Source organism: Lampetra fluviatilis, chromosome 16 (genome assembly GCF_964198595.1).
Source record: "Lampetra fluviatilis chromosome 16, kcLamFluv1.1, whole genome shotgun sequence".
NCBI lineage: Eukaryota > Metazoa > Chordata > Hyperoartia > Petromyzontiformes > Petromyzontidae > Lampetra > Lampetra fluviatilis.
In genome coordinates, this window is record NC_136290.1 from 1,466,965 (window position 1) to 1,490,511 (window position 23,547).

Sequence of the window (23,547 nt, forward strand, 5' to 3'; positions counted from 1 at the left end):
ATGAATAATCTTATACTTCAAAGTGATTAACAATGAAATTGATGTAAAAATAAGTAAAACACTGGATGATAATTACATTTAGATTTCTGGTTGTGATAGATGTATAAATATTTGTCATGGAAATGGTCCTTTACTCCGGTGAACAGAGATATATCTGTATGGGCAGTGCTAGACTTTCGAACGAGTTACTTTCCTGAGATTATTCATAAGTCGATTTGTTCGTACCTCAAAATGCAATTTTTAATTGTACGTACTGTACATACTATACGTAAATGTTATGGTTCAACAAAAATAGGAGCATTGTTACAGTCATAACTAAGAAGAAATTACGTACATTTCCATGTCATATAATAAAAGAGTATATAGTAAATGAAACAAAATGAAATAACATTAAAACACTTTTATTTTCACTTAGCTTGTGTCCTGATGTTGGCTTGCTTGCTGGAATGGGTGTTTCTAGCATTCTGGGACTCATTCCATCTTGCAGAGGATCGATTCTCTGAACAAAATAGTTTTGCAGTTCGGTTCATAAGTACGATCGAACGTTCGCAAGTCAGATGGTTAGAAAAAACAACATCTTGTGACAGTTCATTCATAAGAGAGGATGTTCATAAGTTGGGGACTGCCTGTACAATATTTCCACAAATTAACAAATACAAGTGTTAAGTAGTTGTTGCTGTTGTAGACGGAGGTACTCGGAGACGGAGGTGAGTTAGGGGCTTCCGCCAGGGTTTATTAACAGGTATCACTATAAGGGTTCCCTCTTCACCCCTTCCACTATCCCCGTTCCTCCAGTGACCCCGCTTACGTCACGGGGTCTCCCTTAAATACCCTCTGAGGCGAGACGTCACGTGCACTGCCCGGCGCGTGCGACCCCACGTCCCGTGATGTCACAGCACCGGACAGCACACGCGACGCCACCACTCTCCTCTACTCCTCTACATCACCCCCCCCCCGTGAAAAAAAACAGCCGACCCGGCTGCAAGCACCCCGCAAGCGGGGCCCCACACCGGACCGAAGACCGAATATTCACGAGTTCGTGTGCCTGAAGGTATAACCGGCTGCTAGAAACTAAACCTTAGGGCAGCACGGCCCCTCAAGCAGAACAGCAACAACAAAAAACAAGACAAATAGACCCCGAAGGCCTCATCCGCCGGATAGCGCCGAACGGGCGCCAGGGGCTGGGCCCGCTGAACGGCCATCAGGGCCGTCACTGGAGCCGCATCCCCCTCGAGCGGGTATGCGCTGCTGGCCCGCTCCCCCGTATGATGTCCGTCTCCCATGCAGGTGGCCCGTCAGCGGGCAACAGGCCCACCGCCGTGGCCTCCGGTGACCGGGGGGTCTCTGTCGGCCTCACTCGGGAGGGGCCTGGGGGCACACACACAGGTCGGACGTCACCTCCGTCAGCGAGACCCGGCCGGTCAGGCACGCCGGACACATCATCAGCCGGCCGCTCCGGAATTGGGGGTGGATCCCCCAGGGTAGATGGAACATAACGTTTGAGCCGGGACGGGTGCACTATCCACTGCCGGCGACCGAACCGAATCCGGACGCATTGGGCCGGCGGACCTCCACAACCTCCACGGGGCCCTGCCAAGGGCGATGCAATTTGGCCGATGTGCCAACGGGGACCTGGGGACAATGCAGCCACGCTTTTTGACCCGCTATCCACGGGAGGCCAGCTGCCTGGTGTTTGGGCAGCCGCTCATTAGCCGCCTGCCGGCTTGCGGAATTCTCGGCAGCGGCCTGTCGCGCCTCGCGCAGCCGGTCAAGCGCGACCTTCAAAGGGGTCGGCACCGCCGACCCCTTCTTGGAGGAGCCAACGTCCATCTGGACGTGCACCGGGGGCTCCGGTTCCCTACCGTACATCAAATAAAAAGGCGAAAATCCCATGGAGGCATGAGGGGCCAACCGATACGCCGCCAAGACCCCCGGGACGAACAGGTCCCAGTCTGACTGGGACGTGTTCACCTGGTGGCACAGCATGGACGTAAGGGTGCGGTTCAAGCGCTCTACCATCCCGTCTGACTGGGGGTGGTAGGGCGAGGTGCGGATTTTCTTGGTGCCAAGGAGGTCACACACCTCCTTGAGCAACCTAGACGAGAAATTCCGCCCCTGGTCAGTCAACAATTGTTCCGGCGCGCCCTTGTCAAACACGTACCCCTGGACGAAGGCCTCGGTGATAGAAGAGGCCAACTGATCGACCAAAGGCCATGCCATGGGCCAACGTGTGAGGTACTCAACGCCCACCAAGAGGTATTTGTGGCCCCGTTGGGATGCAGGGAATGGCCCCAAAATGTCGAGCGCCACGAGCTCATTAACGCGAGAAACCCGGATGGACTGCAGCGGGGCCTGGTCCCGGACAACTGGGGCCTTCCTCCGCGCGCAGTCGTGGCAACCCTTTAAAATCAGTGCCACGTCACCTTCAACACCCGGCCAGTAATAGTCCCGCTTAAGGGTCAATAAGGTCTTGTGGTAGCCAAGGTGCATAAGCTTCTCGTGAATGGCTCGGGTTAATTTACCACGCAGGCTAGTGGGCACAACCACACAATAGCGTTCCAATTGGGCATCCCAACGCATGAGTAGTCCGTCATGCACGGCGATCTCCGGGGCAGCCGACGAAGCTGAGCTCCGGGCCTTATGTCCGACACGGCGCCGTAGCTTCAGCAGAGAGGAATCCTCCATCTGCAAGCCGGACCATACCTCCCGGGGAAGTCCAAGGCCGAAATCCGCGGGCGACGCCGCACCTGGAGGGGTGTCCGCCTCGGCCGACGCGACCAACTGGGCCGCGGCGTCCCCTGGGGCCTTGCAACGGCTAGAGCCCAGGGCGCAAGCACACCCACCGCCTGCCGGCAATCGGGATAAACCGTCCGCATTTCCATGCTGTGTCCCCTTCCTGTGGATTACATCAAAGGGGTAATCCTGGAGCACTTCGAGCCAGCGAGACAGCTGACTCGAGGGCTGACTAATCTTCAGCGACTATTGCAGGGCCGCGTGGTCGGTTCGGACCGTAAACAGCCTACCGTACAAATATGGTCTATACAACTGAACAAAATAAACTATGGCCAAAAGTTCCCTCCGGGTCACACAATATCGCTGTTCCGTCGAGGACAGAACGCGACTGCCATAGGCTACCACCCTCTCAACCCCGTCGACCACCTGGGCCAGGACAGCCCCAATTCCCGTGTCGCTGGCATCGGTATCGAGCAGGAAGGGTTTCGTAAAATCCGGGTACCCCAAGGGCGGCGCATCCGCCAAGGCCGTACGAAGCGCCGCAAAAGCCGCCTCCTCCTCCGCGCCCCAGTGAAACCTTTGGCCTTTGGCGGAAAGGGCGTGCAGTGGCTTCGCAATGGTCGCAAAATCGCGGACAAACCGGCGATAGTACGATGCGAAGCCAACGAAGCTACGCACCTCCGCGACAGATGTGGGAGTCGGCCACGTCCGGACACAAGCCGTTTTATCCGGGTCCGTGGCGACACCTGACGTGCTAACAATGTGTCCCAAATACCTCACCGATGGTTGTAGCAAGTGGCATTTCTGGGGTTTGAATTTCAAGCCAGCAGCACGCACTTTGACGAACACCGCCTCAAGGCGTTGCAAGTGCTCGCCAAACGTACGGCCAAAAACAATAACGTCATCCAAGTAGATTAGACAAGACTCCCACTGCAGCCCCGCCAAGACCATCTCCATGAGACGCTGGAAGGTGGCCGGGGCCGAATGGAGACCCATAGGAAGCCGATTGAACTCGAACAACCCCTGGGGTGTGCGGAACGCTGTTTTGGGTCTAGAGGCCTCATCCAGTGGCAATTGCCAGAAGCCGGAGAGCAAATCTAAAGTCGAAAAGAACCGCGCGCCCGAGAGGGCGTCCAGGGAATCATCCATGCGAGGCAATGGATATGCATCAGCCACCGAGATCTTGTTCAATCTACGAAAATCGACGCAGAACCGGAGACTCCCGTCCCGTTTCTTGACTAGCACAATGGGGGCACCCCAAGGGCTAGTAGATGGGGAGATGATGTCCGCCGCCAACATTTCCTCGACAGCCGAGCGGACATGATCTTTTTCCGCTGGGCTAAAGCGGTGGGAATTAAGTCGAATAGGGGCCGCGTCGCCCGTGTCTATGTGGTGGTCCAAAAGAGTAGTGCGACCCAGATCAAACTTACTTTGGCTGAATACATCGGTGAACCGCTCGATGAGGTCGCGGAGTTGCCGACGTTCCCCGGAGGACAACGAGGCAATCCATGATGCGTCGGGGTCCCCCGTGCGCATCACGCCCGCCACGACCCCTCCATCCGGGGCAGCGCTCTCGGGTGGAGGAGCCGGGGTCGCGTGTGCCAAAACGGCGCCGGCCGGGACTACGACCGGCAAGGGTCCCGAATTGAGGACCTGCAAAAAAAGGTCCTGGCCCCCCGACACGGCTGTCAAGGCGCCCACCAACCCCTTCGTCCTTGAAAAGTAGCTTGACGGGGACAGGAGGATACCCGTCTTCGTGGAGCCCATTTCGAGCGGTTTGCGCAACCTAAGGGGTATCAGGATTTGTGACGCCGGTGGTACGGTCACCGGCACTTTATTCAAGGCCCGTACACCGGCGACCAAGGGAGACAGGACGGTAGGCGATTGTAGGAATTTCAGCCGCCTCCCTGACGGCATTTCCACACAGCCCTGGTCAACGAGAATTCGGATGGGCATCCTAGACAAAAAGTCGGTCCCCAAGAGGCATGGCACTGCCAAGGTCCTGGAGACCAAAATCGGCCCGGCCAACTCAATCTCGTCAACCCGAACCGACGCTACAACGTGGCCCAAGATGCCCAAACTGCCGCCGTTCGCGGCGACACAAGCCCCGCGAACCGGCCTTAACGGACCCACGCTGCGGGGTAGCAGCCCAAAAATGGCCTCCGAAATAATGGTGGCCGATGCCCCCGTATCCACCAGGAGGCGAACGTGCACCCCTTGCACATATCCTGCCACCGCTGAGGAGCCGGCAGCTGCCGCCACCATCCTATGCGCAAGCGCATCCCAGTGGCGGGTCTGTCTGGGCCATTGAGGGGGTGATGACGATGGTGCACCCGACCCTTCGAGGACAACCCCATGACGATGGGTCCTAGCCCCGCTAGATGCATGAGGTGAAGGGAGCGGCCGCGCAGATGATGCGTCGCGACTCGCCTGGGGCCCCGGACCCGATGCCAAGGAGGGTCTAGGAGAAGGTGGAGTCCCTTTTCCAAAGGCCCCCGGGGCATTCCGGCAGCCCCGCTCAATGTGGCCCCGCTGACCACAGCGGAAGCAGGCCACCGTGTCCGCCTCCTGTGGACGGGAAGGTCCCGGCCGCCCCCGCTGCTCCGGACGGCGACCACCCGCCCCCCTTCCTCGACGATCGGCCACCGCCAGGGCCGCGAGGGTGTCCACCCCCTGAGAGGTGACCCCCCCGTCCGGCGCCGGGACCCCCGCACACGCCGCCATCTGAGGCCGTTGGCGGAGGGAGAGGTGCGCCTGAATGTTTTCGGCGACCGCCAAGGATGTGATCTGCCGATCATTGTTGATCGACAGAGCAATTCCTAGCTCCCTTGCCAGGTCAAGCAGCTTCCCCAAGGCCATAGAATCAAGTGCCCTGCCGTACAGGTCAGGGTATGCAGCCTGTGCCGGGGCCAGGAGCGAGCAGCGGAAGGCCAGCGGCAGTTCCCCCTCCTCCCGCCGCCGCAATGAAAACTTTAGCTGCGCGGTGGACGGCGGCTCAAAAACGTTGGCCATTTGGATATAGGCCGCCGGGAGTGTAGCCCGATTGGCCGGATGGATGGACTTGAAGGCCTGCAGAGCCCTTTCGTCCAAGCAGGTCGGAAGCGCCGGCAAGGCCTCCTCCATGGACCAGCCGACCGACATGTATGCCGCGTCGAACCGGTCCTGGAAGGCCGACCAGTCGCCCCCTTGCGCGACAAACGGCGCAACGTCGGGTAACCGGCGCTGCCATTGGCCGCGCGGCGCCGCGAGGTGTGGAAGCCAAGCGGCACCTGCGGGCCACCCGGCGGACGCGACGTGGTGCGGCGGTGGCAGCATTGCGGCTCCCGCGGGCCACGCCGAAGACGCGGAAAGGTGCGGTGGTGCTGCGGCTCCCATGGGCCACGCCGTAGGCGCAGCGAATTGTGGCTGAGTTGCGGCCCCCATGGGCCACACCGTAGACGCAGCAAAGTGCGGCTGAGTTGCGGCCCCCATGGGCCACGCCGTAGACGCAGCGAAGTGCGGCTGAGTTGCGGCCCCCATGGGCCACGCCGTAGATGCAGCGAGGTGTGAAGGCACCTGCGCTTTCGCGACCCACCTGTCAGCGGCGGCGTACGAAGCCACGGCGTCGTCCCGCGACGCGGCGAGGGACCACGGCGTTGCCGAAGACGCGGCGGTATAAATCGGGCCTGCAGCGGCCCCCGCGGCCCACCCCGCCGGCGCAGCGAGGTGCGGGACAGCGGCCGTATCCGCCGCAACCTCTCGCGACGCGGCGAGGCACCACGGCGTTGCAGCCTCCATGGGCCACGCCGAAGACGCGGCGGTATAACACGGAGCCGCGGCGTCATCCATGACAAGGGACGCAGGCACGGCGAGGTGCAGAGCCGCGGCATCGCCGGTGGCCGGCCCCGTGAGCGCAGCGACAGGTGGAGCCGCGGCAGCACCCGCGGCCCATTCCGGCGGCACGGCGATGTACGGGGCAGCGGCAGCTGCCGCTGCCCACCCCGGCGGCCCGGCGAGGACGGCACGCGCGTACTTACCCGGGGTCCCCCCGGCGGGCGCAGCTTGATGTAGAGCCGCGTCGTCGCCGGCGGCTGGTCCCGCAGGAGCGGCGTGCCGAGAAACCCCGGCCGCGTCAGTGTAGAGACGCGGCGTCGCGGTCGCCATGGCAGCACCCGCGGCCCATTCCGGCGGCACGGCGATGTACGGGGCAGCGGCAGCCGCCGCTGCCCACCCCGGCGGCCCGGCGAGGACGGCACGCGCGTACTTACCCGGGGCCCCCCCGGCGGGCGCAGCTTGATGTAGAGCCGCGTCGTCGCCGGCGGCTGGTCCCGCAGGAGCGGCGTGCCGAGAAACCCCGGCCGCGTCGGTGGAGAGACGCGGCGTCGCGGTCGCCATGGCAGCCATGTTGCCGTGTGGCAGTTTGGAAAAGTGTCTGGTTCACTAACTGTCTCTACTGCATTGCCGAGCAGCCCCATCACCGTGCAGCTGTCCGGCATGAATGCCACGGACAAGCGCATTGTGAAGGTACCACACCCTACCATGGCTGGCACTTAGGATGCATTCAATAAATCTCAGGGATAGACAGGAAGCCGCTCATGGTAAGTGACAGGAAGCTGCTCATGGTGAGTGACAGGAAGCTGCTCATGGTGAAAAGTGCACAAAGATGGAGAGGTGCTTGATTGGAATTACACTGGGAGACAGGAAGAGGAACAAACAAATAGAGAACATATCTAAGGTAAATATGTAAATTTGACTGTTAAGAATAGTGGGCTTGGGCAGGGCACATCGCTCAAAGGGATGAAGGATGGTGGCTGAGACTAATAATGGAGTGGCAGTTAAGAAATAATGTCTACCGTGGAGTGCTGAATTCAGCTTGTGTGCAGGAGCTGAATGGATCTCATCTGACCACAACACTTTCACCCAGTTGTCCTCTGAATCATTCAGATGTTCATTGGCAAACTTCAGACGGGCATGTATATGTGCTTTCTTGAGCAGGGGGACCTTGCGGGCGCTGCAGGATTTCAGTCCTTCACGGCGTAGTGTGTTACCAACTGTTTTCTTGGTGACTATGGTCCCAGCTGCCTTGAGATCATTGACAAGATCCTCCCATGTAGTTATGGGCTGATTCCTCACCGTTCTCATGATCATTGCAATTCCACGAGGTGAGATCTTGCATAGAGCCCAGGCCGAGGGAGATTGACAGTTCTTTTGTGTTTCTTCCATTTGCGAATAATCGCACCAACTGTTGTCACCTTCTCACCAAGCTGATGGTCTTTTAGCTCATTCCAGCCTTGTGTAGGTCTAAAATCTTGTCCCTGACATCCTTGGAGACCTCTTTGGTCTTGGCCATGGTGGAGAGTTTGGAATCTGATTGATTGATTGCTTCTGTGAACAGGTGTCTTTTATACAGGTAACAACCTGAGATTTGGAGCACTCCCTTTAAGAGTGTGCTCCTAATCTCAACTCATTACCTGTATAAAAGACACCTGAGAGCCAGAAATCTTTCTGATTGAGAGGGGTTCAAATACTTATTTCCCTCATTAAAATGCAAATCAATTTATACAATTTTTCTGTATTTTATTGTTGTTATTCTGTATCTCACTTAAAATAAACCTACCATTAAAATTATAGACTGATCATTTCTTTGTCAGTGGGCAAATGTACAAAATCAGCAGGGGATCAAATACTTTTTTCCCTCACTGTAGTTTATAAACGAGCAACTCTTATAACCAAGGTTACCACAAGTGTGCAATATTCATACATTATAAGCTCTGTTAACCAACTCTGTCTTGCATTTTCTACTGAACCGGTTTAATGTCTGTGAAGTTAGAGAATGCTCTGCACATTACAATTTGAAAATAATTTAAATATAACATTGTCCAAAAGTAAACCCAGACTGACTCATGCTACATTTTAACCTTCATTATATGTTGGTAAATTTACTTACGTTTGGCGTTATCTCCCATTGCACCTGATAATCGAGATTAACTGTTTTGTACATGTGAAGTATTGGAAAATGACGGCAGGAAACTCCTTGACGGGAACACACTTCTTTTATTAAATCTTGACTTGTAACAATACAACGCGTGGCCTCTCTTCTTCACAATGCGGTCACCATACAACGGTACAACTCGTGACCTCTTCTTCTTCACCCTACGCTTCTCTTGACTCTCTGGATTCTGTGCTGCTGGCTCTCTGTGCCTCGTGTAGACTCCGCGCCTCGGCTACACTCCTCTCTCGCCTCGTGTAGACTCTGCGCCTCTGCTACACTCTCCACTCGCCTCGTGTAGACTTTGCATCTCTCTCTCTGGCTACACCGTATGCATACTCGGCTCGTGTAGACCGTTCTCTCTCGCTGGCTACACACTATACATTACTCAGCTCGTGTAGACCGTTCTCTCTCGCTGGCTACACACTTATACCTTACTCTCCTCTACTCTCCATTACTCTCCATTACTCTCCTCTCCGGGCTCTATCTCTGCACCTTCGTCTTCATTCTTAGATGGTTCCACTTCTGCCCCTGCTCCTCTGTGCATCACCTTATATACCCCTTCTTCCCGGGAGACGGAGCGGATGCGGACCTCAACGTCGGCACCGCTCCTCAGTTACCCAATCCCCACGCGCTATCCCTACGATCCGGTTCCGCTCAGCGCGTGTTTCCACTCCCCGACCAATCACACCGCGCTGCTACCCGATCACTCCCTCTGGGCGCGTCACCGGCACACAGCCAATCAGCAGCACTACCCCCCACCCGCGCACTGACGCCTGCTCCTCCCCGTCAGCGCGCGTCACCACACACACACCCGTACATACGCGCTGGCACACGACATATACACCCAGCGCGTATCACCACTACATCACCCCCTCCCACATAGCTCGCAGCCGGCCCGGCTGCTAACAACAACCAACCGCGATGATAAAACGACAACCAACAGAAAAAAAACCCCGTAACCCCCCGAGTGTGCCCCGTAACATAACACAACAACAACAACAAGAACAACTATGTACAGATTGACAATGAACACGAAAAGTCAACAATAACACGATACGAGCAAATTCGAAACGAACGCGCCCCACGTCCCTGCGACTACACGCAGTGACGAGGCGCTCCAACTGCCCCGACTCCTCACGAGGCAGGTCATGCAAAGTAGCACGACCTGGCGCGAGTCCGTCTGGCTGGTCCATCGTATGGGGCGGGACACTGACGACCGTCCGGCGGTTCCGGTTGCTCCAGACGGCGCGGAACGGGCCTGAAGGGGCCGGCCCCGCCGCGGAGATCCGGCCGCCGGTGATCGGCAGCTGTCAGTTCCGAGACACCTGGGAGCAGATCAGGCGAAAATACGTGTGGATCAGGCAGAGACATTTCCCCCTCTGGGTCGCCGGTCACGTCACACGCCCGGCCATCACGACACACGGGGAGGCCATATGGAGGCGAGAACGGTTTCAGTCGGGAGGGGTGAACGTACCAACGGCGCTTTCCCCACTTTATCTGAACGCACTGGGGCCGTGCAACGCGCACGACCTCCACGGGTCCCCTCCACGGTCTCAACAATTTAGGCGACGTAGCCAAGGGTGCCTGAGGGCAATGCAGCCAGGCCCTGTCACCTGGTTTCCATTCGTGCATGGACACCTTCCGTGCCCGCAACCGTTCATTAGCAATTTGGCGAGCCCGCGAATTAAGCCGTGCGGCCTCCCTCGCCTCTGTCAGCTTATGAATATTAAACTTAATATGTTCTGCGAAATTAGAATTAGTTCGTGGAGCGGACAGGCCAAGTTGCGTTTCTATTGGCGGGTCAGCTTCCCGACCGTACATCAAATAGAATGGGGAAAACCCCGTAGCTGCATGGGGGGCCATTCTATACGCGGCAAGGACTCCCGGGACCTGCAGGTCCCAATCTACATGTGCCTCGCACACCTGCTGGCACAGCATGGAAGTCAAGGTTTTGTGGAGTCTCTCCACCATCCCGTCAGTCTGCGGGTGGTACGGGGAGGTACGCACCTTCTTGGTACCCAACAGATCGCACACCTCTTGCAACAATTTACTCGAAAAATTTTTACCTTGGTCGGTCAGCAGGCGTTCGGGAGCCCCCTTGTCCAGGACATAGCCCTGGACGAAGGCATCCGTCACAGCCGCTGCCGACTGGTTAGCGAGAGGCCACGCCATAGGCCATCGGGTAAAGTATTCGACCCCCACTAACAAATATTTATTCCCTCTCGGCGTGACTGGGAAGGGCCCCAAAATATCGAGTGCAACGAGCTCATTGGTACGCGAGACCTGAATAGATTGCAGCGGTGGATTAGCTGCCACGGCCGGTGGTTTACGCCTGGCGCACTCAACGCACCCCTTCAGAATATGCACCACATCACTTCCCATTCCCGGCCAGTAATAGTCACGCTGAAGCAGGGCAAGCGTCTTGTTAACTCCCAAGTGCAAGAGGCGTTCGTGTGCCGCCAAGACAACCCTCCCCCTCACAGCGGAAGGCACCACGAGTGCGTTCCGCCGGGACAAACTGTCCCATTTCAATAACACTCCCTGCTCAAGTACATAGGAGCCGGTACGCTCCTGGTCCCCCTCGGGACCCCCAACCTTGCGGCGCAATGCCAGCAGCGAGCTGTCCGCCATCTGGAGGCGGCCCCATTCGCTGAGCGACAGCGAGAGCAGCGAGTCCCGACCCTGAGAGGCAGTGGAATCATCCCTGATCGGTGCGCCCGCTGTCGCAGCCAGTGCCCCCATCTCCCCCGCAAGCGTCGGTTTACAGCGCGCCGATCCCGACAAACACGCGCATTCATCACAAGGCAACAACCGCGACAAGCAATCGGCATTCGTGTGTCGCAACCCCTTACGGTACGTAGTCGTAAACTGATAGTCCTGGAGGACTTCCAACCAACGCGACAACTGGCCCGAGGGCTGGGCGACCCTCAATGAATACTGTAGCGCCGCGTGGTCCGTTCGGACTGTACAGTGACGACCATAAAGATATGGCCTAAACTGCTGCACAAAAAAAACAATGGCAAGCAGCTCGCGACGGGTGACACAGTAGCGCTGCTCCGCCGGAGACAACACCCTACTACCGTAGGCGACAACTCTTTCGACACCCCCAACGACTTGGGATAGCACCCCCCCAATGCCCGTGTTGCTAGCATCCGTGTCCAGCAAAAAGGGACTGGCAAAATCGGGATAACACAAGGGTGGGGCACCCACCAAGGCGTCCCGGAGGGAGCGAAACGCGGCCTCCTCCTCCGGTCCCCATTTGAACTTCACTCCCTTCGCCGTTAGAGCGTGCAAGGGTTTTGCAATAGTGGCGAAGTGCTCAACGAACCGCCGATAATAAGAAGCAAACCCGATGAAACTACGCACGTCGGAAACGGACGTAGGTGTCGGCCACGAACCGACACAATCCGTCTTCGCGGGATCGGTGGAGATCCCCGAAGAATCGACAATGTGACCCAAGTATCTAACCGACTTCCGAAGGAGGTGACATTTGGCCGGTTTAAATTTCAGCTTAGCCGATCGCATTCGCAAGAACACCCCTCTCAATCGCTGGAGGTGTTCTTCAAACGTTTTACTGAAAACAATGACATCGTCCATATAAATCAAGCATGTATCCCACTGCAAGCCCGACAAAACCAACTCCATAAGTCGCTGAAACGTCGCTGGAGAGGAGTGAAGTCCCCTGGGTAACCGGTTAAACTGGAACAGCCCCCCTGGAGTCCGAAATGCTGTCTTAGGTTTCGACTCTTCGTCGAGCGGCAACTGCCAAAACCCCGATAACAAATCAAGAGTCGAAAAATATCGCGCACCAGACAATGCATCGAGGGACTCATCCATCCTGGGGAGCGGATACGCGTCAGCCACAGAGATCTTATTCAGGCGACGGAAATCAACGCAGAATCGCAGGGACCCGTCCTGCTTCTTAACCAGCACAATAGGCGCTCCCCACGGGCTAGAGGAGGGCGAAATAATATCGGCTTCTAGCATTTCGTTAACAGCCGACTGAACATGTTCCTTCTCCACGGGACTCAGTCGGAAGGGATTTAGCTTGACCGGCGCCGCATCGCCCGTTTCAATGTGGTGGTGCAACAAATCTGTGCACCCAATGTCATACTCATGTTTACTGAACACATCAGAGAATTCTATGAGCAACTCGCGCAGCGCACCCAACTGCGCCGCCGACAAATCGTCCGAGGCGGCGCATAGCGAATGGACCCACTCAAGGTCTTCCCTTGGCTCAACGTTCCGCGCGGGGCTCGAGCCCACCTGCGCAACCAACCCATCATCCACAGGGACCCGCGCCGCGTGAGCCAGCACGGTGCCCTGTGGAATGACAGCTGGCCGCGACCCCGCGTTCAAAACCATCACAAACGGATCCCTGTCAGCCCGCACCAAAGTGTGAGCCACCGATAAATCAAGACCCCCGACAGCCTTGTTAGAAGGACCCAAAAGCATACTTTGTTCCGAAGCCTCCCTCACCCATGGTTTCCGCAACCGGAGGGGAATCAACATCTGTGAACCCGGGGGCACATGCACGGTCTGTGTCGCCACCGCTTGTATCGTAGCGCACGCCGTCCGAATGTCAGTAGGGCTCGTCAAAAATGCAATCCGGCGACCCGATGGCAGTTCAATGCATCGTTGATCGATAAGAATTTTAATGGGCATTTTAGCCAAAAAATCAGTGCCCAAAAGACACGGAACCGCCAAAGAAGACGAAACGAAAACGGGTCCCGACAATTTGATATTTCCAATGCAAATGGACGCCCTAATCTGACCGATAATGCCCAACGATCCCCCATTAGCGGCGTAAAATGGCACATCCACTGGAAGCAGCGGACGACATTGGACTGGGAGAATATCATAAATGAGGTCCGATATAATAGTTGCCGATGCCCCCGTGTCCACTAACACCCTAATCTCGACCCCATCAATAGATCCCGTAACAACGGACGAACCCGCCGAAGCAGCCACAATTCTATGCCCCAATTCCGCCCATTCGATGTCTCCCTGGTCCCGGCCGAACCCCCCTCGCTGAACCGAATCCCCGAACCTTAACCGGCCCTCCTCCGCCGCAACGCGGCGTCCCATGTGTGCCGAATAAACAGGCCGAGCGTGTGAGGTGCCGCGACTTGCCGGGGATTGTAGAGATGACTTGGGATCTCGGTCGTCGTCCAGCCGAGCACCCATGGCGCGCTGACGCGGAGCGCGGCACCCGGACGCCACGTGGCCCTGGAGGCCGCAGTTATAGCACGTGACGAGGGTCGGAGTAGATCTTGGATGCTCCGACTTTCGGCCCGATCGCAGAGGCGACCGAGCCCCCGGCCTCCAGTCCCCTGGTCGTCCCGTGGCGAACGCCTCCTCTCGTGGGCTGACGACTTGGGGTTCGGTGACCACCGAACCCGGAGCTGCGACGACAGCAGCGTTGCAACCAACTCCTTGTTTCCGTTGTAGGGCCTCGTGCGCTTGAATACTCGTGGCGACTCTCAAAGAAGAAATATCAATCTCGTCAGCTGTGTTGATAGGGACCCCCAGGTCCTGCGCCAACTTAAGCAGCTGCTCCAAAACCATCGCGTCTTGGCCCTCCTCGTCCATCCGAGGGAACGCAGCATCAGCAAGAGCCAGCAACGCCGTGCGATAGGCCAGCGCGGTCTCCGTGGCCGCTTTCCGTCTTGCGTAGAAATGATGGCGGCACGCCGAGGGAGGTCCGTAGACCCTGGCCAACAAACCCAGCGCATCCTTCAGCGTGGAGCGGTTCGACTTCCGTGCAGACCTGAAGGCCGCGAGCGCGTCGTCGTCCAGCAGGGCAGGCAACGCCCGCAGCGCCGTAGCATCGGACCACGCTGACATCTCTTGATGCGCCAAAAACCTTCGCTGAAATTTGCCCCAGTCTCCGCCTTCCGCCTTGAAGGCTGACAACGTGGGCAGACGCTGCTGAAAAATGAAGTCATCCGCCTCGTGGTTCCTCTCCGCCTCTCCGTCGGTGTGTAAGATGGCGGCTCCAGCGGCAGACGTAAAATGGCGGACCCCCTCGCGCGCTGATGACGTCGATGCGCGCGCTTGGAAACCCACCACCACGTGGCGCTCGCCGTTCCCGCCAAAAGTAGGCCCAGGCGCAATGGCGGGAATCCCCCATTCGTTTTGGCGGGAATCTGCGGGGCGACCTTGTAAAATGTCCCCCACCGTCCCCGCTCCTCCCGACGAGCTGATCTCCGCCAAGATGGACGCGGCGGCGAGCAGCAGCTCCGCCAGTCGGGAGTGCGCCTCACGAAGCACGGCCTCGGTCCCCGGTCGCTCGGCCGGCGCCGTCGACGGATCCTGTAGCGTGGGCAAGTCTTCCTCCTCGCCCCCCGCCACCAGCGGCCCCGAGTCGTCCAGGTTTTCCTCGCGGTCAATCCCGTGGGTCCTACGGGTCTTCCTTGTCTCCATGCTTGGAAGCCCGTTTCACTTCTGACGCCAGATGAAGTATTGGAAAATGACGGCAGGAAACTCCTTGACGGGAACACACTTCTTTTATTAAATCTTGACTTGTAACAATACAACGCGTGGCCTCTCTTCTTCACAATGCGGTCACCATACAACGGTACAACTCGTGACCTCTTCTTCTTCACCCTACGCTTCTCTTGACTCTCTGGATTCTGTGCTGCTGGCTCTCTGTGCCTCGTGTAGACTCCGCGCCTCGGCTACACTCCTCTCTCGCCTCGTGTAGACTCTGCGCCTCTGCTACACTCTCCACTCGCCTCGTGTAGACTTTGCATCTCTCTCTCTGGCTACACCGTATGCATACTCGGCTCGTGTAGACCGTTCTCTCTCGCTGGCTACACACTATACATTACTCAGCTCGTGTAGACCGTTCTCTCTCGCTGGCTACACACTTATACCTTACTCTCCTCTACTCTCCATTACTCTCCATTACTCTCCTCTCCGGGCTCTATCTCTGCACCTTCGTCTTCATTCTTAGATGGTTCCACTTCTGCCCCTGCTCCTCTGTGCATCACCTTATATACCCCTTCTTCCCGGGAGACGGAGCGGATGCGGACCTCAACGTCGGCACCGCTCCTCAGTTACCCAATCCCCACGCGCTATCCCTACGATCCGGTTCCGCTCAGCGCGTGTTTCCACTCCCCGACCAATCACACCGCGCTGCTACCCGATCACTCCCTCTGGGCGCGTCACCGGCACACAGCCAATCAGCAGCACTACCCCCCACCCGCGCACTGACGCCTGCTCCTCCCCGTCAGCGCGCGTCACCACACACACACCCGTACATACGCGCTGGCACACGACATATACACCCAGCGCGTATCACCACTACACATGCACATGAGACAAAGACACCTTTTAGAGACTGTGTGCAGTGTTATTTTAATGTAGGTTGCATGAAACGAGAAGGTGACTTGGTTCAGGTGAAGGTCGCTGTGGATATGCTCCAGCCATGGCCATGTGTGCACCAACGTGTTGTCAGTTGTGCAAGTACCCAACAGCATAGACATAACACTGTGTCGTGCTTACATGTTGCGTCCACAGATGGATGGGCCAGGATGCCTCTGGCATGGCCCTCATGGAGACGAACCTGCTCAGTGGCTTCTTGGGTGATGAGAAAATCGCCCTAACTGACAACCTCAAGCTCGTGGAGACATCGCCAGGAAAAATCCACCTCTACTTTGTGAATGTACGTGCTCTCTGCAGACCAGCCAATCACAGTGATGTGCGACCTGACATCTTATTGTGCCTGACTAAGTTATTTGCATTTTTTAAAGCAATAATTATAGTAAACGTTTTCTTTTCCCCTTTAGCTTAATGAGAATTCAACTTGTGTGAACATCACACAGTATAGAGTTGCACCAGTGGCAAAAACAATGGAAGCATTGGTTTCAATTAGTGACTACTATGAACCAAGTAAGTACAATCAATCTCTCAAAAACTTTAAATTTGCTAAAACCTACCTTTAATTTTGCAGTATGATTTATCTTCACACTACTCATCACTGTGCTCTTTAGTCAAGTTATCACACTCTTTCAACTTGAAGGGAAATTCATTGGACCAAATGTATCTTTAATACATACACACTCAGTCTCTTACCTATCCAAAAAAAAATTTCAAGATCAATAGCATCAAAATCTTAGACATTCCACAGCACGTAAGTGCATTGTATCAAGGAAATAAAACTCATGGTTCTCACCCATTCTCTATGAAGGCCCTAAACACCTGGAATTACATTTCTTGGTGAAAAATATAATGTTAAACTGTTGATTCTTTATAAGTTAATTTAATAATGAATTGCATTAATACATTGCCTTTTACAAGTTTATGAAGGTAATGTACATCATAATGAATATATACATAAATCATTGGCCATGGCGAGGAAAAACTAACAAGTACTTCAGTTTATTGTACTTCGACATATATCCTTATTTGTTTAAGTATTATTACTACAGTAACCTTATGCATGGCGAATGTAAATCAGTGTACTTCATTGCAAGGACATTGGCGGCCCCTCGTGGCCAACGATACACAACATGTGAAAACACCCCCCCCCCCCATCCTGCTGTCAAATCCCAATGGTTTCAAATGTGTGGTGGCCCTCAGAATGATGTCTTATCGGCCAAAGTAGTCCCCTGCTCAAAATGAGTGAACACTTATATAAGTATTTCCGTAGCATAGTCTTCTAATTTGGGCTGTGTTCAATCAGGAAGTAATCTTCCCAATCCGCTTTGCGCTGATGTGAATTATGTATGAAATCTTTTCAATTCCTCATATGATAGATAATTTGTTTTGCATTTGTCATTTTTATTATATAGATCACGAGAAAATGAGGCTATCATGCTCTAATGAGTTCTCACCTGGTTAAACTAAATATGTATACTTTTATATGAGCTATATCTTCTGATGATGAAATCGCCAAGTATCCATTGTAATTGCTGTTTTACTTAAGTATAATTGAAATGTTGGACTTGTTAATATCATAGGATGCTAGCTTTTCACATATGAATGTTTGATTGTATGGATACTTAGCTTAATGGTTTAAGTTATATATAGCATGATTTCACCAGAATATAAACTTTCCAGTGTAGCAATCTTAACTCCCTTTATATCATCATCTTGTGGAATATTTTCTTTAAAATTATCAGCAAACAGTAAATGTGACAAAGAGGATCCTTGATTTTTTTCCTTTACCAAACTAAATACTGAATCTTGATTTGAAGCTTTCGTGACTGCAGGAATCCATACTCTGGTTCTTTCGGTAAAGTCACGTAGGTATTCAATAAAATAAATCACAACGTTTCTGGCGCAACACAAGCTTGTGTTGTGCCTGAAACGTCGTGATTTGTTTTATTTTATTTCTAACTACGTGACTTTACTGAAAGAACCAAAGAGTATGTACGTTAACATTCTAATATATATTTAATGACATCCTACCAATCATAAATCCTGCTAGAGTTTGGTGAATCATTGAAGGTATTATATTTTAAATATGTTTTGGCAATCCATGAGTAAAATATATTCATAATTCAGAGGTGTTACATTTTAGACTGAACTTTAAATGTTTAATTACGTATTGAAATAGTTTTATACCACCATGCAATCAAAATGTCTATAATATACCTACAGTCCACGTAAATAAATGTTAACTACTGAAGTTATATTATTTTAAAAGTATTGTTCTGAGAGTGTGTTTGCCTCTCTGCCTCTTTTTCACAATTAGGAACAAGAGTGGAGATGCAATACAAGTCCGTAAAGCTGTCTAATATGACCTTGCAGTCCTTCTGTGATGAAACCTGCACGTTTCAAAGCAATGTACCTGCTGCTGCTATCAGCACTACTGCTGCCACCCAGACCACAGTAAAAGCTAGCGGCATTATGTCAGGTCGTGGTATGAACCCTTTTCTGTGGTTCCTGATGCCTGCTGCCTTCTGCCTTTCCTGGATGGGGCTCTGAAGAATAATCCTCTATTACTGGGGGGCCTTGAAAGCACTCGCTCACAGCTATGTTATTTGTATCCACTTCACAATGTAGTGTGTGCCTTCTAATAAAATAGAAAAATATGTAATAAAACATGAAACAAATCATATGATACTTTGTAACTGGTATGTTTCAGTTGCTAATGTATGTGTAGCCAAAGATGGTTGAGCAGGGGGTTAGGAATATCATTGTTTTGGAATACTGTTATTGGTGGTGGCTATCAACTCACATTTGACATTTTTCAGCATATAACAAGAGCACTCCTTTAAACTAACATACATAATCATGATGTTTTATAGCATTACACTCCACGAATATATAAAGGAGAAATGCACGTTAATAAACATGCACCTTATGGGCCTGTACTGATTAAAAATATCAACCTGAATCACTTTGTTCAACAATGATGAGATACGATTACAATATTTGCATTCTCTTTCTGTAACTGTTGCTTTTGTGTTTATATCTGTCAGTGCCATAAACATTCCTCTCAGAGCAGGTTATTGTTTAGGGAAGTATGTGCACAAGATTGATAACGAGTCATTGAATTCAAGAAATAAAATTGATTGGGTGTATGTGGTATGTTTCAATGTTTATTTCTGTGCGATGGCGATGTGCACCGTTATGTTCACATTTAGGCTCGCTACTTCTAAACTTGTTTTTTGGGACTTGTGTGCATTTAGAAGAGACATCAGAATGGCTCGAGTTAAAAGCAGGTATTCAATAATGGCTGAAGTAATTTCCAATGTCCACTATATTCACGAACCCACCCTGCCCAGCGTGGTGAAGTATGGTCATATATCTTGCCCCAATGGTATTGCAGCCTTAAACTTGGTCTTCAGTCACTTGCAATGCAACACAGAGGGTCGGTCAACACACAATTAACGCATAGCCTGTGTGTTGACCGACCCTCTGTGTTGCATTGCCGACCCTCTGTGTTGCATTGCATTACATTTCGAAATTTTTGCTAAGTTAGTTAATTTAGTGTCTCTCTCCCTGCCTCCTAATTTTTTAAAGCTTTCGTACCATACCACTCATCGTGCTACTCATTGACATGCTAATTTCTCTAACCCCTCTCTCTGCCCCTGCCCCCCTCTCTCAAGCTTTTTACACCTTGCCACTCACCGTTTCCACTCATGGACATGCTAATTTCTCTAACCCCTCCCTCTCTCCCCGCCCCCGCTTTCTCTATTTAAGGCATCGACACAGAGGCGTAGTTTATTTTTGTGTCTATGTTTGCTCTCTATGTATCTCTGTGATATCTGTCTGCTTATATGTCTGTCTATGTTTCTGGTTCTGTGTTTAATCTCTCTCAAATTTAGCATTCTCAGGAAGAACGTAATCAACCAGATAGGGTGTTGACTGTTATGTTATCCGACTCTATTACATTACATTTCTAAGTATACTAGATTTGTGTTTCTATTTAATTTATACCTGATGATGATTGCTTGTGTTGCAATCGAAACGTCGTATGCTAGTATTTAATTTAATTTATTATTTTATCTTTTTATCTTCATATGTGACTTTACCGAAAGAACCAAGAATAATTCCTGCAGTCACGAAAGCTCCAAATTAAGTTTGATCTGCTAAATGTTATTTCCAAAATTAGGATAAAATTACTGAATTTCTTAAGATGCTTTGTGCTAACAATTGGACCATGACGTTTTGACGAGAAATGTAACTGAATGCCAATATCTAGATCTCATTCCATAAACAAAATGTTTGGCATCCAAATGCATAACAAGACAAAGTGGCACATGCCAGGATGTTAACCAAAGCCAACAACGGCTTCTTCCTGAAGATATTTCAAAGGAGCTCCTCTGGCCTTCCAGATTTCCATTCAAAATTAGTTGCTAATTGAGATATTCTTTTGGTAAAGTCACGTAGATAGGTTCAAAGAAAATAACCAAAAACTACGACGTTTCGATCACAACACAAGCGTTCGTCATCAGGAAAGAGGGGGTTAGCTTTTAAAGGGTTAGCTTCTAAAGGTAAACTGTTTATAAAGGTATTGGTTCTTTCGGTAAAGTCACATAGAAGCGAAATAATAAAATAATATGAATATGAAACAATAAAAATTCTCACGACCTTTCGACTGCAACTCAAGCAATCATCAGGTGTGAAATCCACAGCAAATTTAGATTTAAAGCTTTCGTGACTGCTGGGATTCATATTCTTGGTTCTTTCGGTAAAGTCACGTAGAAGGGAAATAATATAAATATAAAACAATAAAAATTCCCTTCTACGTGACTTTACCGAAAGAACCAAGAATATGAATCCCTGCAGTCACGAAAGCTTTAAATCTAAATTTGTATATTAAGGTTTAAAATGGGCGTAGCCCAAATGTCAGCAGCCAATGTTAATGTAAGTGGTGGGCAGCGACCAGGATGGGTTTTCACACCAATCAAAGGGCTGCCCGGTAAAAATTAGCATGATAATGTAAGATCGCAGCCTCCACGGCGGGCGCCCTGAGTTGGCTATGTTAATGTGAGATATTAGCATGTTAATGGAGATCGCAAAGCAAAAACCTCGAGCTCGGTGAGCGAGTTGGCTGTGTTAGGGTGAGAAATTGAACCTGTTAATGTAACATCAGAGAGCCGAAAATAACTAACATCGGAAGGTGGTAGGATGGGAACATCACAGCCAGTTATGACTTAAACTGGTTGATAACGTCCTTCCAATGATTGCTCAGTTTATGCCCATCTTCTCGATTGAAATTGTGTCTGTATATATATGGATGGCTTCATGAACGAATCTTTGTTGATAGCCAGTGGGTTTGCAAAGTACCTTAATCTTAGAGAAATAAATTACGTATATTCTAAATTGCTATTTCAAATCAGTTCATCAGTGATCTCATTCGCAGAGTTAGTCTTGCATTAACTATTGCTGGTCAACTTGCAGATGTTTATTACTGTTAGGTGTGGGTCCGAGTTTGTTGCAGAAATACATCGATATACGAAGTAGATGCGTTCCTGGAGCCTCATTCATGTATTGAAACTTAGTATATTGAATACTACTAAAATGAGCCAAGAATGTGTTATGCGCGTGACGTCACTCCACATGAGGCCCACCCCCGTGTGACGTCATTCCACATGAGGCCCACCCCCCTCATTAATATCAATGAATGGGTGGATTTTTACACTAACGCAGAGGAAGGTCGAGCTAAATTAAATAATGTATTACGCTAAGTCGCTTCAAATACGACGTTTCTATGCAGAAAGTGACGGTAAAAACACAAATCTAAGCAGCACAGCGCTACATCCGTGCGTGACGTCACTGCAAAAGAGGCCCTCCCTACATTAATATTCATGATCGCGTGGAAATTTACACTAACGCACAAGGTCGTGCACTCCACATGCCGCACCCCTTCCCTCATTAATAATCATGAGCGGGTGACGTCACTCCACATGCCGCCCCCCTCCACCATAACCATTAGCGGGTGATGTCACTCTACATGGGGCGACCCCCCCCCCCCCCCTCATTAATAATCATGAGCTGAACAATTTTTATATTGAATATTTCAGATATACTGTAACATACACCCGTCCTTGGAAGGGCAAAAAAGCTAGTAACTTACAACAGTACTATTAGAATGTGTTCACAGCCTTCGTAACTTACCAGGGGTGTGTTGAGCTGTCATCGAGGCATCAATTGGCATTTTTGTCTTCCTCAACTTGCGTATGGCTAACGCTACGGTTCAGGCCCTTGTAAACGAAACTGTTCCGAGTTCCCCCTGGTACACAGATGCTTGTGACCTTGCGTCTGCCGAAGCAACTAAATCTGGAAGTTACTGAGGAGGGGGTTCTTTTAACCCCTTCTAACAGAGCGGTTTGTGGTCTCACTTTTGGTGGTGGCCCAGACGATAGGGGGGATCAGGAGCCCTTTCTTCAGGTATTGAATGCTGGGCTGGGTACCGCAGTTACACAGGCGGGTACGGTTTTGGCCCACGCGATGGCTGTGTGTTGTGGAGACCAGTGATGTGGCCGCTCAGGTCGTGGCCTCAGTAGAATGGAGAGCGGTGTTTGATGAATTATGGATGGATGCGTTATGTTCTGAAAATCCGGAGATGTCTTGGGAGCAGAGGGGCGAGTTGCGTGCACTACTCTGGGAATTCGCGGACGTGTTTAGTAAGAGCAAATACGATATCGGCCGCACATCCCTGATGCATCACCATATCGATTCTGCCCTTTTTTCTGATGCATGGGAGAGAATGTGACCCCCCCATGGAAGACCAGTTGAATATTAATCCGAATAAAAATAGAGTCACTGCGCCGAGACTTATGCACCTTACCCTTAAGCGATTGACAAGCTGCACATGAGAAGCTGGCAGGGCTCCGGGAATAATAATAATTCAATTTGTAACGTGCGCAAATTTGCAGACGTAGTGGCCGCAACTCAGAGGCGCGGAGCCAAGCTCAGAGTCGCTCAAAAGCATGATTGTAGAGGTGAGTTTTTAAGTCTCTCTTGAAGGAGGCGATTGAAGTGATGCTGCGAATGTGCAGAGGGATATCGTTCCAGACTGTTGGGCTGCCACCGAGAAGCGGCGCATAGACATGACCATCCTGGATCTTGGTATCAAGAGGAGGTCGTGAGTCGCGCTGCGCAGGCATCTGCCGTGTGCTGAGCTGCAAGTTGTCAATAATGAAGAAAGGTACGGCGGGCAGGCGGATATGAAGGCATTGTGGCAGAGGCAGGCGGTCTTGTATGTGACCCTACTGGCGATGGGTAGCCAGTTGAGGGCACGGAGACAAGCTAGTGAGTCGAGACGGGGATGAGTGTGGGCAATGACGACGCGTGCTAGGTTATTTTGTAGTCTTTGAAGTTTCTTTAGGTTGCCAGCGGAGGTCCGGACTAGGACGGAGTTGCAATAGTCAAGGCGAGAC

At 52.1% G+C, this 23,547-nt stretch overlaps 1 protein-coding gene across 1 annotated transcript in view; it reads left to right on the top strand.

Moving 5' to 3' along the window:
• Positions 1-18,660, top strand: part of LOC144936430 (CD109 antigen-like) — a 119,759-nt gene extending 101,099 nt beyond the window's left edge. The window contains exons 28-34 of the mRNA XM_078863480.1: positions 4,661-4,874; positions 5,246-5,481; positions 6,568-6,635; positions 7,113-7,236; positions 16,200-16,373; positions 16,498-16,600; positions 18,408-18,660. Coding sequence (XP_078719606.1) covers positions 4,661-4,874; positions 5,246-5,481; positions 6,568-6,635; positions 7,113-7,236; positions 16,200-16,373; positions 16,498-16,600; positions 18,408-18,640 — 1,152 coding nt within the window. The 3' untranslated portion in view covers positions 18,641-18,660. The remainder of the gene's footprint in view (positions 1-4,660; positions 4,875-5,245; positions 5,482-6,567; positions 6,636-7,112; positions 7,237-16,199; positions 16,374-16,497; positions 16,601-18,407) is intronic.
• Positions 18,661-23,547: the final 4,887 nt, after the last annotated feature.